At 34.1% G+C, this 18,199-nt stretch overlaps 2 protein-coding genes across 3 annotated transcripts in view; one reads left to right on the top strand and one right to left on the bottom strand.

Annotated features, from left to right (window-relative positions):
• LOC129237277 (synaptic vesicle glycoprotein 2B) overlaps positions 1 to 18,199 on the bottom strand; it is an 82,904-nt gene that overhangs the window by 51,067 nt on the left and 13,638 nt on the right. The window lies entirely within an intron of this gene.
• Positions 313 to 17,651, top strand: LOC129237279 (uncharacterized protein DDB_G0286175). Of its 2 annotated transcripts, XM_054871926.1 has the most exons (3): positions 313 to 664; positions 6,546 to 7,439; positions 16,671 to 17,651. In XM_054871926.1, the coding sequence occupies exons 2-3, from the start codon at positions 7,214 to 7,216 to the stop codon at positions 17,474 to 17,476; spliced, it is 1,032 nt and encodes a 343-aa protein (XP_054727901.1). In that variant the 5' UTR covers positions 313 to 664; positions 6,546 to 7,213; the 3' UTR covers positions 17,477 to 17,651. The 2 variants fall into 2 exon arrangements, with proteins under 2 accessions (XP_054727901.1, XP_054727902.1); XM_054871927.1 differs by lacking the exon at positions 313 to 664 and having other exon boundaries at positions 6,543 to 7,439.

Raw genomic sequence — 18,199 nt, 5'->3', positions numbered from 1 at the left:
ATGGCTGCGAACGCCTCCTTCGGATGGCACAAACAGTATGCCGACGAGCGAGGGATGGTATTTAGATGTTTGTGGTGCTATGCAAGCAATGGAGTGGTGCGGTGAGGACTTGCTGCGTTTGCGAGATTCATCGTGGCGAGCGACGGAGGAATCAGTTCAGTTTGATTCTGTTCGGTTGAGTTGAGTTCAGTTGCAGTTTGTTGTCGCGTCGGAGAGCACATACCAAAAAGTTTCGGCAATCAAAAACGGATGAAAATTTTTGAATTTTTTTTTGGATAAATTTTATTACGCGAAAAAAAAGAAGAATTGGACGTGTAAATGAGAAATAAAAAATAAAAATATATATAAATATAACGGAAAATAGTATTACTGATATGCAAATAAGCGGAATATAAACGCACATCGAAACGTAGCACAAACACACACACACACACATACACACCTATACTTATATACATACAAATATAAACTCAACTAAAATAAACGCATCAAATGGCAAATCTAATTACCGAGTATTAAATAAAAATATATAAATAAATACTCGAAAGCACAAAAAAAAATCAATGACAGCACCAAAATTTTAAACACAACAAAAAACACCGAAAAGCAGCGACAATAAGTAGTAAATTTAACAGAAAAACAGCTTCAAAAATTGTTAAAAAAGGTACATAAAAATTCCATTTGAATATGGAGATGCAAATTAAAAAACTTTGAAATGAATGTTCGAAAGTAAACAGTTGGGAATTGAAATACTTGTAATGTTCAAAGAAATTTTTAGTGGGAATAATATACAGAATTAACTTTAAATGAAATTTGTTGAAGAAAAGCAGCAAATCGAAGTAAAGTGATTTAAAAAATAGTATAATAATTAAATGCAAAATTAATTAATTTTAAATATGAAAAATAAATATAATATAATATAAAAATCAAATATGAAAAATAAATATATAAAAATAAATAATAAATAAAAAATATAATAATATAATAAATGTGAAACTAAATACTTAAGAGAAAAATAAATTATAACATCGTGAGGCAGTAAAAATTATTAAGAAAAAGTTTCTTCTTTTTTTTAATTTTCAAGCGTGTAAAACTATAGATTTCATATATTAATGCTGCATACTCAGTTTTTCATTTTCTTAACAATTGAATTTTTTAAAACATTTTACAGATTCAGTGGAAACATTTTTCAAAAAAAATATTTCACATACTTATCAGACGAAAAATAATATATCCAGCTGTTTAAGCAACACTGAACCAGAACAATTATAATGCAATTTTTCTTTGAAAAATTTTATCCTTAAATAATCATAAAATTGTCCCATGAATTATTTTGAACGGAATATATGTTGAATCTATGTATATGCGTATGCGTATGTAATAATATACGCCCAACTTCGTTCTTCTGGCTGTTTTATAAAAACGTAGAAAAATAGTTCAGCTCTCCTCCTATGAAATAAAGTATCAAATAAAGTATACGCCATGGATGCCTCTATACACATTTCCGCTTTTGAAATTTAAAATTCTTTCGTAAAACTAATTCCTGAAAAAATAAACAAACGGTGTATGCAGCATTACTAAGCAAAATCTATGGTTTCACATACATACGGAAATTTTCCTGATTCACAAAAAATATGATTATTGTTTTCTACAGTGTAATACGTATTGAAGAGTGGAAGAACTTTGTATAGCTCGTGCATGTCTTAGCTTTCAAAATATAATTGTGGTAGAAACCTAAACAAGACATATTTTTCCGTAACGCCCAAGTATTTTTTCCTGTGTTTGTTTTTTTTTTTTTATCACACAATATTTTTTTCTATAATATCAAAAATTTAAATTAAAAAATACGCATTTTTTCTTCGTTAGTTGCAGAAATATCGCTACTTCGACTACTTTGAAAGTAACCGTTACATGGAAGGAAGGCGTGGTTAATTCATTGATTTCGTCTATATCAAATGGTGCCTTACTGCATTTTGATAGTAACTTGCGTACTAAGTTTCATTAAATTATCTCAAATTTTACTCAGGCACGCCTTGCACTGAATGGAAGGCAGCGAATCAAAGTTTTAATTGTTGGGAAAATTATTTGTCACATTGGCATAATTGGCAGAATTTAATAAAGAATTTTCATAGTTACAAATATTTTGCCCGACGTAGGGGAATGTGTTGGTGCGTTACTACCATACGGAAGTGCATGTGTTCGAATCTCTAGGCATAAAGCATCAAATGATATGAAAAGTCAGGCAATGGCAAACCTACAAGCCATGAAAAATTTTCTCACAAAAAATCATCTGCCGATCGGAGGCGGCTTAAAACTATAGGCTCAGCCATTTGTGATCGAGATGCACGCCACAAATTGATGGAGAAACTTGGGCAAAGACCTAATAAAGGGTGTAAGCGCCAAACGTATATGTATAAATATTTTCTCCTAATTGGCCTGTGCCACACCCATTTTCCTAAGATTTGAAGCAATCTTATTTCCTTCATACCGCATAACAAATCTGAGCGTTTCAGAGCTGTGATGACAGGTCGTTTGTACTTAATTGTGAATTTCCCTATAGAATTTAAAAAAAATGTATTCAAAGGTGATACAAAAATAATATAACGTTTCTTTCAAATTTACACTGAAAAGCAGGCACGACCTTAATTGATTTAACAAATAAACTAATCAAACAACTAGCCAAATAAAAATAAAAGAAAATAGTCAATCAAAATATTAAATTTGCTAAGAAATAATGCTTATTAATTAAATATAATTCGAAACGTATGTTTTCTATTCACTTCTTCTTCTTGATTGGCGGAGTTTAATAATGAGCGCCAGTTAGTAAGCATTCACTAATGACATTTTCAGCATTTCAACAAAAGTGAGCGTGGGCGTAAGAGTAACATAAATTCCAAGGCGCATTATCCTTATAAGAATGGTCGCGCGATATGCGCGAGTAGATCATTTTGAAGCCAAGCAGAAGTAGGCAACTTTCATTGACTCTCAATTCCAGCATCTCTATCTTTCTGTCTTTCCGAGCACAAATTTGAAATGTTCAAGTGAATTTGTGCGATAATAAAAGCGCAGACTGCAGAAACACTAAGAAAAACTTAGACTTAAACAAAATGTTATGCATTAATACTAATTTTTCATATTGCAAGACCCAATGGTATTAGCTGTAAACTTGAATATACTCGTATAGTTAGCTACATTATTTGGAAGTAGACCGAATATCAATTGAAATAAAAAGCAATTCAACTTCAAACAAATTGTCAACTGATTTTGAGTTTTCAAATGCTTTAATTTTTTTCCTGTTTTTTTATTTACTATATTTTTCTTAAATATAAAATTTTAACAATTTTACGAAAAAACAGCTATTACATTGAATTTAAAAACAAAAATGTTTGTCAGCAGAAGGTTAAAGATTTTTTCAGTAATAACCAAAACCCAAAAACAATTAAGTAAAATATTTCTTATGGAAACTAACTGCATAGCGCGCGTGGCACAACTATTATGAGTCTTTGGTCACTAGGGAAGCATGCTGCAAAAATAAAAACTGCAACAGAATAGGGCTTTCATGCAATAGGACTAGCTCGCTGCTGTAGTCTGCACGATATTCATATTGAAGAAACTGCCCAAATCCTGTGATATAAGGTTCTGGTGAAGACTAAATTTGACTAAATTTATGAAACAAAAAACTGCAAATGGGTCGAATAATTAGGCTGTGGTCGAATAAAAATATTAGCTATTCACGGCTCCTGAGCTGCTGCTTGGGGAGAATTGCACGGCAATTATTAAATAGTGGAACGTAACTAAAAATCTTAGAAATGTAATTAAAATTAGGGCTTCCTAAACTTACAAGTTTCTAAGAGGAATTAGCCTCTGAAGGATAAAAAAACTATCAATAAAAAAGAATAAGTTCATAACAATTAAAATTAATTCGAATATAAACCTTAAAAAGAACCCATTTTGTTTTAAAACTTGTTCTTTAATTGATTGAAATGTTTTTATAGAAATATTCCTTTACAAATTTAAAAGATTAAAATTAATTAAAAGTACTTCAAATATGTACCTTAAAAACTGTACATTTCGTTCAAAACCTCCTTCTTTAATTAATTGAAATACTTCTCTAAAAATATTTTTGCAAAAATTTAAAGATTAAACTTAATTAATTTTAAAACTTTAAAATTTCTAAATAAATAAATAGCAAGCAATTATCACTTTTTTTAAATGCGAACAAAATAACCAGCATAAAAAAATTCTATAAATCTTAGTATATAAATATTTGTATATATCACGTATATTAGCGAACTATAAGTAAAACTAGCAGTGAGCGAAAAAATATCTTAATTTTCTATTATTTATTTTTATTATTCATTTTTTTTTTTGTACAAAGTAAAATATGCGAAAATGCGAATTTATTCATTTATTCCAATTAAATTACAGTAGGCTGTTTAAAAATAGGCTGTATTGAAAATTATTTTCTTTTAAGAAAACACAAACGCGACAAAAAATAAATGTTAATAGTTAAAAATAATAAAAATTGTAATTGATAACATAAAAGACATTTAAAAAAGCTTTTAGACAACAAAATTAATATTTTTTAAGTATAAATTGTTAACTGGAAATAATAAACAATAAAAAAAATAATAAAAACTTGCTACAAAAACAAATTTTAATAATAAAAAAATTTAGAATTGATAAAATTCATAAATAAAAAGAAAGTTTTTAGTCAGCAAAACTTTTTTTTTTTAATTATAAGTAATAAATATTAAATCATAAGTAATAAATAACGAAACATAAGTAAAACATAATATGTAATAATTATTAAACACAAAACAAAAAACTGGTAATAAATAATTAATACTAATATAAATAATTGATAATTAATAATAAAAATTAACAACAATAATATTATAAAATTGTATCAATAATAAAATACAAAAAAATTTAAAAAAAGGTTTCAGTCAACGAAATTAGTATTTCTGTTGTCAATTATAAATAATAAATAAAAAAAAAATTATGGCAAAAAATTCTAATAATAATAAAAAAAATAGAATTTGATCAATAATAAAATAAAAAAAGGTTAAAAAAAATATTTAAGGCAACAAAATTAATATAATATTTTTTTAATTTAGAAGCAATATATTATAAATAATAAATAAAAATTAAATAAAAAATAAAAATAATAAAAAATTCTTTCAAAAAATCTAAGAAAATAATTATATTATATATAATAAACAATGCATAATAAATAAAAAATAAAAATAATAAAAAATTATTGCCAAAAATTTTAATAATAATATAATAATTGATCAGTAATAAAATACAAAACTTAAAAAAAGGTTTTAGGCAACAAAAATTATATTTTTTAAATTTATAAATAATATATTATAAATAATAAATAATAAATAATAAAAAATAAATATTAAATAATAAATAATAAATAATAAATAATAAATAATAAATAATAAATAATAAATAATAAATAATAAATAATAAATAATAAATAATAAATAATAAACAATAAATAATAAATAACAAATAATAAGTAATAATTAATAAACAACAAATAAAAATAATAAAAAAATTTTGCAACCAAATTTAAAAATAGTTTTTAAAAATATTATAGGTGCGCAACAAAGTTCTCGCTGTTTTTTTGATGAAAATACAACTTTGTTCTGAAAAAAAATGGTTACAAGTGAATCATTGAAAGTATTGCCCATCGTTGGCTAATACTTTTTCCCACCTTTCTGGTAGATCTCGCATACCGTCGCTAAAATCACCGTCTTTGAAGCGACGGAACCAATCTCGGCACGTTGCTTCACTTAAAGCAGCATCTCCATAAACTTTTTGTAGCTCTCGATGCGCTTCAGGCGCCGTTTTTTCAAATGAAAGAGGAAAATCAACACTTCCCTCAAATGACGATTATTCGGCACAAAATCAGACACTTTCATAAAATCAAAAGTATATGAAATCAAAACCGAATCACTGATGAGCCGAAGCAGTTTGTTTACCATATGTCTAAGCTCAGTTTATGACGTTTAGGTTATGTTAAAATCGACTAGCACACACTGCTAGCGGCATCTACTGACAAACAGCGGGAAGTTAGTTGCGCGCCTATATAGTAATTGATCAGTAATAGAAAACAAAAATTAAAAAAGGAGTTTTTAGACAACAAAATAAATTTTTTTAGTAAATAATAAAAAAATTTTGTAGTAATTTATTAATAACAAAATACAAAAAATTTAAAAAAGTTTGTAGATAACATTGATGTGATTTACATAAAGAATTGCAAATTTTTCGAATTAATTAATTAAGAGTGCATTTATTAACATAATAACTTATTTTAATATCAAAATCTAGATTTATCAATAAATAAATAAAAAATAAAACAAAAATAAAAAAGTAAATAAATTTGACTTAAACACGAAGAAATCACGAACAATTTAAAGAGACTATTTTGAATACAAAAATCTATTTGCCAAAAAGAGCTAAAAAATATACCAGGTTTCTTATAAATAAAACCTTCATACAAATGTGTAACAAAGTCATTATTTTAGAAAAAATCGGATCGTGTATCTTCACCAAATCGGAACAATCGACATAATTGCATTTCAACGAGACTTTCAACATATCAAAAGCAGCAAAAGCACAAAGCAGATAAGAAGACAAGAAGAGGAGAGAAGAGAGAAGAGAGGACAAATAGCAATTAATTGCAGCAATTTAACACATAAGGACACTTTACAACAACTTTAGCAGCGAATACTAATAACAGCGAAAACTAATAACAGCGAAAACTTTTGATGGCAAAAGCAACAAAAATGTCAACAACTTAAACAATAAGATGGTACTATAGCAAACAACAATAACAACAATAATCGCAGTAATCATAGTAACAGCAATTTGAAATCAAACAACGACTACTTTTAATCCTTCAAAGCACACACACACACGCACCCATGCACCCAGGCACACATACTTTCGCAAAGCAAACAAACGCACTTAACAGCCAACACTAAAACAATTTACGCCACCGACCACACCCGCACGCACGTACGCATATACATAAGCACATACACACACATACATACAAAGTAAGGAAACAAGCATAACAGCTGGCTGGGTTGGTGTGCGAGTGCATTTTAACAACAAACTTATTCGTTGGTTCGCAAAGTCGCGCTAAGCGCGTCAAACAACCGCAAAACTGGAGGAGACCGGCGGTAGCGCGATGAGTTCAAAAGTCAGTTCGTTGGAGGAGAAAGTGAAACTCCCGCCAACGGAGACGATAAGCCGGTGTTATCAGCCACCAGGCAAGAATCGTAAAGTCATCCGTATACTTACGGTGGCGGTGTATGTGCTATGCGTCTCGTTGGCGGCGATTATGTTGTCGCTGTACTACATCTTCATTTGGGATCCAACCATTAGACCCTTTGTCACTAAGGGCAACCAATGTGGTAAGCCAGTGGAAATTTATAACATGCAAGTACAATTTGTCCGCAACACTTTGTAACTCTACGTTTCTGGGTTGGGTGAGTGAATGCGAATGTGCATGTGAATGTGTCTGTATGTATATTGGTTATAACATGATTTCCGAACAAAGGATTTCATTTACGCGTCTAAAATGTGTAAGTAATGAGAAGTGGGTCGCACAGTGATGCAAAGTGAACTAATTTATTTGATAAGCAAACGAAGAGTTGAACGAACAGAAAATAAGATAAGAAAACTATAGGCTATAAAAATTGGCTATGAAAGAGCAGAGAGACATTATCGCAGTCGCCAAGTATCCGTTCAACTTCCGCTGGTAGCCAAATTTCTAAGGACCAACTGTGGAAGATTTGAAATGTTTCAATCCATTTTTTGCCATTACTTAATATTCGCATAAAATGTGCTCAGGATACTCAATGTACTCAGAATGAAGCTAGTACTCCATGCGAATAGACAAACTAACCGGCCCATGTGTAAATTTAGAGGGTCGTTAACCTGTAAGTAAACAAAAGTCATCACCATCTAACAATTTTCTATCCCATAAAATGGTAACCCATGAAGGGAAAGTTATGGTTGGATGAAAATATTGAAGTATCGTTGTGATAAAAGTAGGTTAGGCGAGGTGAAATGCGTTTGATCTAAAACACACTCATCAAAAACAGTTTTAGAATGTTTTAAACTTCTAAATGACGTATCTAAGCGCTACAAAGTGCACCTTATTTGGATGCCAGGCCACAGGAATATAACAAGGAACTGCAAGGCGGATGAACTTGCTCGAACCGGTACAACGCTTACTTATAGACAGGGAAACCATCAAAAAAGTAAATACAAGCTGGCAAAACCTCACAACATGCGAACTAAGCAGGCAGACATGGCTGAATTGGAACAGCGATCGATCGAAAATTTTGTTAAGATTTAACAGAGAAGCTATAAGAAAAATTATAGGGATAATAACAGGTCATCGTGTAATAGGCAGCCACGCTAGAAGGTTAGGACTCCCGTACTTCAATTTCTGTAGAAGCTGTCTTAATACAGAAGAAGAGGAAACAGTCAGACACCTTTTATGTGAGTGTGAAAGTTTAGCTATGAAGAAGCTACGCACTCTTGATACAGCATTTTTAACCAATGTAGTGGGCACAGCGCATCTAAAACCAACGAAGCTCTGCTCGTTTATTAAAGCTACCGGATGGTTTGAAAAGGAACACATAAGAATAAGCTCCAGTGCTATCACAATGGACTTGCGAAAGGTCTAAGTATGTCGCTACGACAACCACCTTACCTACCTACCTACCAACCTAGGTGAAATGGCTCTCCTTGGACGCTCGTAGGTTAGTTGGCGGCCCCTGTGATACCTCCGAAACTATCCTATCCTTACTTTACTTGGCCCTCTCGAAACCATTGTGCAACCTTTAAAAAGCTAAAGTTTCTGATTCGCAACATCCGCAATGTTGTCCACAAAAGCGAGACCGAGCTATGCACCCGCATAGGTGTTCGACTACCTCTTCCTCTTCTATATCCTGACAGCTTCTACAATACTCATTGGATGACGCCCTTAGTCTACCAGCATGTCTTCCTATTAGGCAGTGCCCAGATAGGACGCTTCGTACGATTCTTAGATCTCTCCTACTTAGTTTAAGTAGGCTCTTAGTGTAATTCATGTCCCATTCGGGCCACGTTTGACTACTGATAGCGCAGGTGTTTAACTGTCTTCAGTTGGAATTAGCAACACTAATGGTGTGTCTGTCTGTTAAAAGTTTACATGTTGCCAAAGGTATGAGTATGTCGACCTTGTCCTGACTAATTTGGAGCGACGAGCCCAATCTAGCTAACTCGTCTACCTTACAGTTACTTTTAATGTCCTGGCACCCAGAGTAGATTAATAGAAAAATACCTTGCAAGTATTTCTAATAATTTGTAACACTCTTTTACTGTCTTAGACGGGTGTTGATAGGAGCGATTTGAGAGCTGCCTGACTATCGGAGTAAATGAAGATTTCTCTAACGGTTACTACGCTTTTATTTAGCACTAAAGGATTTCTGAGATCGCCCAGATGTCGCCAACAATCAAGCAAGAGAATGGATATATTGGTGGCTATAGTTTTCGAATATGCACCAGCTGCCACTTGAGCATTGAGTTTTTTGAGCCATCAGTATTCAGTTTTCATAATTTACTACACCATTTTCCCAGACCTCTCTGGATGGAAAATGGGCTGTATAAGGCCTGTAAGATAAAAGTTTGAAAAGAAGAGTTTAAATTGAAATTATTTATCTAAAGGCGTTTCCTCTGTCATTTATTACAAACTTTCAATTTTTTATTTCATTATTTTTATGGTAGTTCTTCATTTTGATGGTAGTTCGTCGATACCTCGGGCTAATCTTTGATATATAACGACCAAGGGTTATGTCCTGTAAGAAATTTCAAGCCTCAAGCCCCTCATTATTTTTCTATTATATTGGCCTTGAAAAATTACTTCAAAGTCATGGCCATGAAAGAGTAAATATTTGCTTTCGCTTCTTTTAGTTTTCCTTGACCCACTTTCAAGTGTAATCGACAAGAATGTGACTACCCTGGCCATCAATAGTACTAGGCTTCTTGCATAGAAGGAAGCCTAAAACTAAGCAGAACCGGATAGGTTTTGCTCGAAGTAATGAGCTCAAGTGTAAGCTTCAATTCGTGTTAGCTTCTTATGCAAAGTTGCAAGGCGATGAGTTATGATGAACATATAAAATACATTCAAACCACATTTTATGCATATAATTAGAAGTATATAACTGGCGCGTGTATATCTGTTAGACGTTCACAGCAGCTCCTCCTATGCTGTTCTTCCATAAGTGGAGTAAACGATCATGTTTCATTATCCTTTCTCAATTTGAACCGTTGAGCAGCTCATATTCGACTTCGAACTCGCATGAAAAAGCAACATTCCAGCCAAAGCACGAACAAAAAAAAATGTATCGGTATCAGTAGATCGGAAAGTTGCACGGCAGAGTAGAATTCTACAAAATATGACAGTTTGTTGTTGAAGCCATCATTAGTCACCTTCGATGCTCTTTCGAAAATTTTACTACGCGTGCCTTTTCGGCGAACGGTATACGCTTCAAAACCACAATTATCAACTTTTTCGTGTAGCGAAAACAGAAATATTTGCTTAGATTGCATGCCATGCCACACAGCCTATCAGAAAATTGAACAACTCTGTGCAAAATATTAAGTATAGCGGCGCCGTTGATATTTCAGGACTTTTCATGGGTAACACAGTAAAATACAATTGCGATCTCAACACTAATACTCAATTCGGTTTGATAACTAGATTCGTCAGCTCGTTAAGTTCGGAAATCGGTGCTGCACTTTGAAGCCGTCTGATCTCTTTGTGAGGCTCACTGAGGGAAAAGTTGTTATGCCACTAATTTAAAAATAGTTGCAGCTTGTAAAGCGCATATCGGTCGAGCTTTTTGATAACATCATATAACAGCTTTGGTCCATAACATACTTCTGTAGAGCCCAATAGGAGATGCTTCGGCACTTCAAGTAAGAGACGCTTCGAGCTCACTTCTTCTTTAGAGGCATTGGATTTTCAATTGAAATAAAACCATGAAAATTCAAAATTGATTATTTTTAGTAGAATCATTAATGACATATATTTTTAAAGACAATCCCTTACAAATGTTGGCCGCAACTTCGCCGTAATTCGGCCATCCGTAAACACTAATTTTGAATGGAGGACTTCGGTCGGTATCTCGAAAATAACTTTAGTAGCGGTGGCTTCCAATGCCTCAATCGAAGCTGGTTTATCCACAAATACCTTAAATACCTCATAAATAAGAGTTCAAAGGAGTGATATGACACGATCTTAGTAGCCAATCTATTGGTCCGAAACGAGAGCGAGAGATAAATTGCTCACCGAAACAGCGGCACAGTACGTACATTGTCTTGCTGGAACCATGGCATGTTTGTCACGGCGCGATAGCGTGCGCCATTCACTGTTTCATTGGCGCCTGCCTCGTCTTTGAAGAAATATGGGCCGATGATTCCACCAGCCCATTTTTTGTTTTCAATAGATGTAATGGCTGTTCTTGAATGACTTCGGACTGCTCTTCATACGGCAATTTTGCTTATATCCAAAATGGGCCTCATCGCTGATCACCATAAGTTTTCCCGAGCGTGCGATGAAAACTTTTCACAGATCGGCGATTTTCGTAATAAAATTTTTTTGTTGGGAGGTAAGTCTTTCCATGATAAAATGTCAATGAATAATGAAAAAATTATATATTTAGTTCGGCAGTAGTCTTGCGTGATCTGTCAAAAAACCCTATTTGAAAAGTACCTCCAATCTGATCACCGTTTAGTTACAGCGTAAAGTTCCATCAAACTTCCGCAATTTCCCAGTAAAACTGGTAAAATTACATTACTAACTACTCCCCACTTTTTCCAACCTCTCAGCGGTCAATGTGAACAATTTCACTTTTTTTGAAATATTGTCCTTTTTGTACAACCAAATGCCACCTTTTGACCCCTGTGCAAATTAGTCGTTACGTACGTGAGTGAGTTAGTTGGGTTGCCTTAGCACTCGTCCCCAAAAAGACACAACAAACAAAACAAAACGTAAAACAAAAAAGTTTGCAAATTAGTACGTGCAGTAAAAAGTGAAAGAGCTGCGAACAAAAGCTGAGTAAAAAACTAGAATGAAAAAACATAGAATAAAAGCGCACAGCCACAGAGAAATGAGAAGGGCGGAAAGACGAAAAGACGAAAAGACGAAAAGGAGAATAAAGTGTGCGATTAATGAAAAAATAGTTACTGCCATTGCTGCTTTTTCTTCTTCTCTTCCTTTTTGTTCGTTCGTTGTATTATGAATTGAAATTCCTCCACTTGTGGCAGCTGTTGAAATTCTAGGCCACAATGCATCCTCCAGCCCAGCAGTCAGCTAGTCAACCATTCATGCGTAACAACATTCGGGCATGGCCGTAGTGAAAAGGATGCCAGATAGGATAGAAAATGAGCGATAGAAACCAGTAGCGGTTGTGGTTATGAAGCGCGGCAACAAAGATAGTTGAGTATGTGAAGTGTAAGAACTGTAAGGAGTGGAGTAAAAGGTAGAGTAGTGTTGTAATAGCTGGCTACGAGTAGCTAACAAGTGCAACGCCTAGTTTACGCGACTATTGTTGTTGCCGTTGCCGTTTGCTATTGTTGTACACAAACGCTAGCGATTTGTTATTATTGTGTGTGCGCATTTTGTTGCTTTTTGTTATTGTTATATGTTCGCGTTTTGCGGTTGCAGCGCTGCAAATTTGCTTTGCACCAAAAATTAGGTCAATGGGTTGGCAATATGCTAAAGTGAGATGTTAGACACAGAGGTAGGAAGAGAGATTGTGGGGAGTAGGTAGTTGACAGGCAGGCGTTGCTGCACTCACACATCATATTTGTATAAGTAGTAGTGCATATTTTGTAAATTCTATGTATGCATGCATGTTTACTTGCATATACACTTGTGTGTTTCTTAGTATGTATATATGTGTGTGGGTGTGTATGAAACATATGCGCTTGGAGGTCGGTGGGTGTGTGCTCCACTTTCAGCGACACCGCGACTTGCAACTGAGCGCGCAACACCAAACCCAAATGCCAAAAAGCGGTGTGCTTGCTTGTTTGTTGTTTATGAGTTCGCGTTGTCACCTCTGATTGCAAATGTGTGAAAACCTCTTTGACAGGTCAAAATCCGAGTAAACGTTCACTCACACAAATCGACACACCATAATTCAGTTTGTGCTGTCCATTTACTGCCCACTCATTCATTTAACGCTATACTTACACTCACACTCCCACACTTACGTAAGCTGAGAGAAGTTGAGCTTCTCTCACCACCCAAATTCATTCATTGGCTCACGCCTACGCCCACTCTCACACTTTGCATGCTGTGCTGCATATATCTGTAGGTAGATTTGTCTGTATTTGCACTTCTGTTTTAATTGCAAATTTGCGTTGCTCTATATTTTTTTGTTGTTGTTTTTTCTGTAATATTAAGTTGGCAACAGCAACAACACTATACTGTAGTCTTTAAAAAGCTAATACATACATACATACTTTATAAATAAATAAAGTAGAGCAGCAACCAACGATGAACAAACAAAAATGGGGAGCAAAACAAACTTGTTATTTGGCATAATTTCTACTTGGTATTTTCAAGGTGGCAGTCACGACAGTTACAACAACAACGAGAGTAATAGCGTCGTCGTCATAGACGCCACCGACAATTGCCGGCGACAAGGTTATGACCATGTACCGACAAATTCACAAGAACAAAAGCAACTATACGCATACATACATATGCACACATATACACACAGAGCCATGGCGCTGCCATTAAAGGATATCATAAGCAGCAAAACTTGATGGCAGAAATTATGGCAGGTTGTGAGTGTTTGTGTGTGTGTTCTTATAAATGTGCAAGTATTACTTACATTATTTATTATCATAAAATGATTTAATAATTGTTCGATCAGCTTTTATGTGGTTTTCTGGCGTTATTGGAAAAGCGGCGGGTTGCAAATAACATGTGGATATTATTAAACAAACAATTTGTATTGCGCTTAGCCATAGATATAATATATACAGGGTTGGCCATATTAAACTGACCCATTGAGTAACCCTATAACTTTTTACTGTAATTTGAAATCTAAGGTTTACGTCAACAAGCCAAAGACACTAGGCGCACTTAAGGCCAATATCCGACGGGAAATAGCCGCCATATCGGCCGAGACGCTGGCCAAAACTATGGAAAACGCCGAAAAACGGGCACATTACGCTATACGAGCTAAGGGCGACCACTTGCGCGATATCATATTCAAAAAGTGATGTAAACGAATCTCCTTGAACTAAATTAAATGTTTTTCACAATGAAACACAAAAAAATGTTTCTTTTTCCATATTTTTTTAATAATCACATGGGTCAGTTTAATATGGCCAACCCTGTACATACACAAGGTTGCTAAGTCTCTTTGTTTATTTAAAAATTATATAAGAATTAGTAAAACACTTACAGCCGTGAATTCACACTTTTACCTAAGTTATTACCTTACGTCTTATAGACCCAGTTGCAAAATACAAAAAACAAATACTCTACTATACATACATATTTATACATATTTTATAAAAATTTATTAAAAAATTTATTTTATACAAATATATTTTATAAAAATACTAGGTTGTTCAACAAGCGTTCCGTTTCGATAAGTGAGGGTGTTGCTACTAACCTAAATTTGGGTAAATTTTCATTTCCATTTGTCAATTCGTTCTTTGTTTACAAGCCAATTAGGATCGAACTGTCACAGTATTTTCTACAATGGAAAAAATTAAGTATCGTGCAATGATTGAATTTTTATTTTTGGAAGGCTTAGGAGCAATGGAAATTTATGAACGAATGTTCAAAGTGTATAAGGGCATCAATTAGTATAGTAAAAAGATGGGTTGCTGAATTCAAACCTCGACGACGATCTACGTCAAGGACGTCCAAAACCAACGATAACACCAGAAATCGTAAAAAAAATACAGAATATCGTGTTGAAAAATCATCGACTGACTGAAATGGTAGAACTGTAGTAGTAGAAATAGTGGCGATTTTATTGGGCACTTTAAACAATATTTTGACTGAAGTATTGGGTTCAGAGCAGCCACCGTAGCCGAATGGGTTAGTGCGTGACTACCATTCGGAATTCGGAGAGAACGTAGGTTCGAATCTCCGCGTGAGTCACCAGCGATTGCCCTCGGCAGGCAATGTGTTTCTGCCATGAAAAAGATGATATTGCAACTAATATAACTACAAAATACTGTTGAGTTTTGGAATTTTTTCAAAGACGATACACGACTTTTTTCCCTATAAAATATCGAGCATGTACTTTGTGTGGAAGACAAGGCGTGATACCTCAGCAAAAAGAAATCAAATGTGCAATAAAACTGCATGCACAGAAAAATTCTAAAAACTCTAAAAATTCCGGCTAAAACTTTGAGTTTTTTTACAAGGCGGTCCAAACTACTCCTCCAACTTTGTTTTTGCATATTGTTTTTGATTCTAGAGTGATACCTCAGCAAAAAGAAATCAAATGTGCAATAAAACTGCATGCACAGAAAAATTCTAAAAACTCTAAAAATTCCGGCTAAAAACTTTGAGTTTTTTTACAAGGCGGTCCAAACTACTCCTCCAACTTTGTTTTTGCATATTGTTTTTGATTCTAGAGTGATGGAAATCTTTATTTTGACCTTCAAGCGCTTCATTGCTTGTCTGTTTTTATACTGCAGTTGTTTAGCGCACAAGTGTCAAAAAGACTTGATTGACGTAAGACGCCATTTGCAAAACTATAAATCTACCGATAGGGTGATGAATTTTGCGCCCTATTGTATGTAATCGAAGCTGTTCTACCTTATTTGGAGGCCTTTAATTTTTCCTAAGAAATTAAAAAAATATATTATTTTCAGTCCCTGGTATAATTGATTTAACTGAACACCTGTGGAATTGAAAAAATTGTTATTGTTGTTAAAAAAAATTCTTCAAATAATTATTTTTTTAAGTGTATTTTATTCCAAAAAATTCCAAAAATATTTTTTTTTTTGTCGAATACTCTATTTTTAAAGTACGTTTTATGATAAAAAAATTAAAAAAAAGTTATGAAAATATAAATGAAATTCTACCTGATTTTCTGCCGTTCTATGCGGACAGCTGCAAAACTGCCATAAATTAACTTAGAATGCTCTCATTTGATTTTGCTTTTTTAATACATGTTTTTAGAACTTCAGTGGATTCCATTTTTTAGCCCTTATCTATTATTAATTAATGACTAAGCCCAATTTTGTAAAGAGTTTTTCAATAGAAGAAGTAGGTAAATAAATAAATAAATATTTCACTCCGAAAAATTCGCTACCATAAATTTCAACATGGAAATAATCTCAAAATTATTAAATTTGTTTTCAAAGATTTCTCATTTTACTTCTTCCTCAGTCTCATTCAATCCTACTAATAAACCAATTTTTGAATTTTTGAAGAATTAACGGCAATGTCCAAAACACCTGAATCACTTTGCACGGAATCGCTCAGTTACAGAGTTATGAGTTAGGTGGCAGGTGTTCGGATACTCAAAATAAGAATTTGCAATTTATCCTTACATTTATCATTTCAATATTTATATAACATCCTTCTTCTCCTTTCTTACCAGACAAAATTGTGATACCAGAGAAAATCGCCATACGCCTACTCAATTCATCGGAAGTAACCGCCGAGCAATTCTACAAACACATACTCGAACAATATCGTATACTGAATCAGCTACAACAGCAACGACAACAATTTCTACAAAAACAACATCTGCATCTACAACAACTTGCAGCCGGCAATAAATTTCAAGAGATCTTCGCCACAGCGACAATAATACAAGCAAATCCAAATGATCCGATACTTAAACCGGTCACACCCACAAACGGTACCTTCCTACTTGATCCATCGCGTCCCATAGTGAATAACATCGAGCCGCGTATACCCATATTGGATACAGCGCAAGCGCCAATACCTATACTGGCACCCGCTTCAGCGCTTGCCACGGCATCTTCTTCGGCGACGGCGTTGACAGTGGCCAATACGAGTAACGGACACAACAAACGCAAGTCGCATCGCAAGCATTACAACAATAACAACCATCATCGGCACACATCACGCAAGAATCATCGAAAGACCGCTACAGCAGTCGCAGTTAACAACAATGCGGATAACAATAATAACAACAATGACTATGAACCCGAGCCATTTGTAGTGGAGACGCCACCAATGAATCCGCCCATATTGTCCGTCGTGCAGGAGCCTTACACACAGCTGCCCATACCGTTAGTTCTAAATTCGCGTGAGGATAAGCGTCCGTTATATTATACACATGGTGAGCGTAGGGGCGGAGCGCGAAAGCGGGTGGGTTACGATACGCAGACATATATGAATCCGCTGCTGACCGGAGAACTAATTTTCGAGAAATAAAAAGCTGAGATGCGGAGGTAGCCAGATCGTTAAGACGAAGTAGGGGGTTTGAGGGAAGCAGGAATACAAAACAAAAAAATTACTTTACTTTAACAGACGCGCTGGGTTGGGATGCAAAGCATATTTACATAGATAAGCAAAGCAATAAATGGTGGTGCGCCGAAAAATCACAAACCGGGTCAAAATTGGATCATAACCGATACAAATAACAACAAATACTGCCATTATTGCCGCCCCAAAACTACAATAACAGCAGCAGAGCTATCATAATAACTGCATTGCTGCGGCGACTACTGCTGCTGCTGCGGCTGCAAACACCACAAATACGAGTAACTATGAAAAAAATCAGAAAACAATAAGCAAAACAAAGAGAAAAAACAACAATGGAGCATATATAGCAAATTTTTGAATGTGTAGCAATTAGTGATGAAATAACAACAAAAAACTGAAAAATTGAATACCTTAAAAAACCACAAAAAAATCTTATATATCCGTATACCCAACAAACAATACACTTGTAATCGTCTGTATGTACTGTTTATACTCGTATTGTATGTTTATATACTATAATCGAAGAAAAAAACCTTCCCGCCTATACACCAAAATCACACCACACCACTTTATATCTACGTGCATGGTTCTTAACCCATTTGAAGCAGCATAATAACGCATAGAAACGCATAAAACCGCATGAAAACGCATTTATTATACACCAACACCACC

This window comes from Anastrepha obliqua, chromosome 2 (assembly GCF_027943255.1).
Source record: "Anastrepha obliqua isolate idAnaObli1 chromosome 2, idAnaObli1_1.0, whole genome shotgun sequence".
In the NCBI taxonomy this organism is placed as follows: Eukaryota; Metazoa; Arthropoda; class Insecta; order Diptera; family Tephritidae; genus Anastrepha; species Anastrepha obliqua.
The sequence above is the reverse complement of the archived record's forward strand: the minus strand, read 5'-3'. Positions and strand labels throughout refer to the sequence as shown.

What these genes read in the sequence shown, in the direction of transcription:
- LOC129237279 (XM_054871926.1), top strand. Translation starts at nt 7,214, where the DNA reads ATGAGTTCAAAAGTCAGTTCGTTGGAGGAGAAAGTGAAACTCCCGCCA. An exon ending in CACTAAGGGCAACCAATGTG is followed by an intron (nt 7,440 to 16,670) that starts GTAAGCCAGTGG and finishes CTTTCTTACCAG; the next exon opens with ACAAAATTGTGATACCAGAG.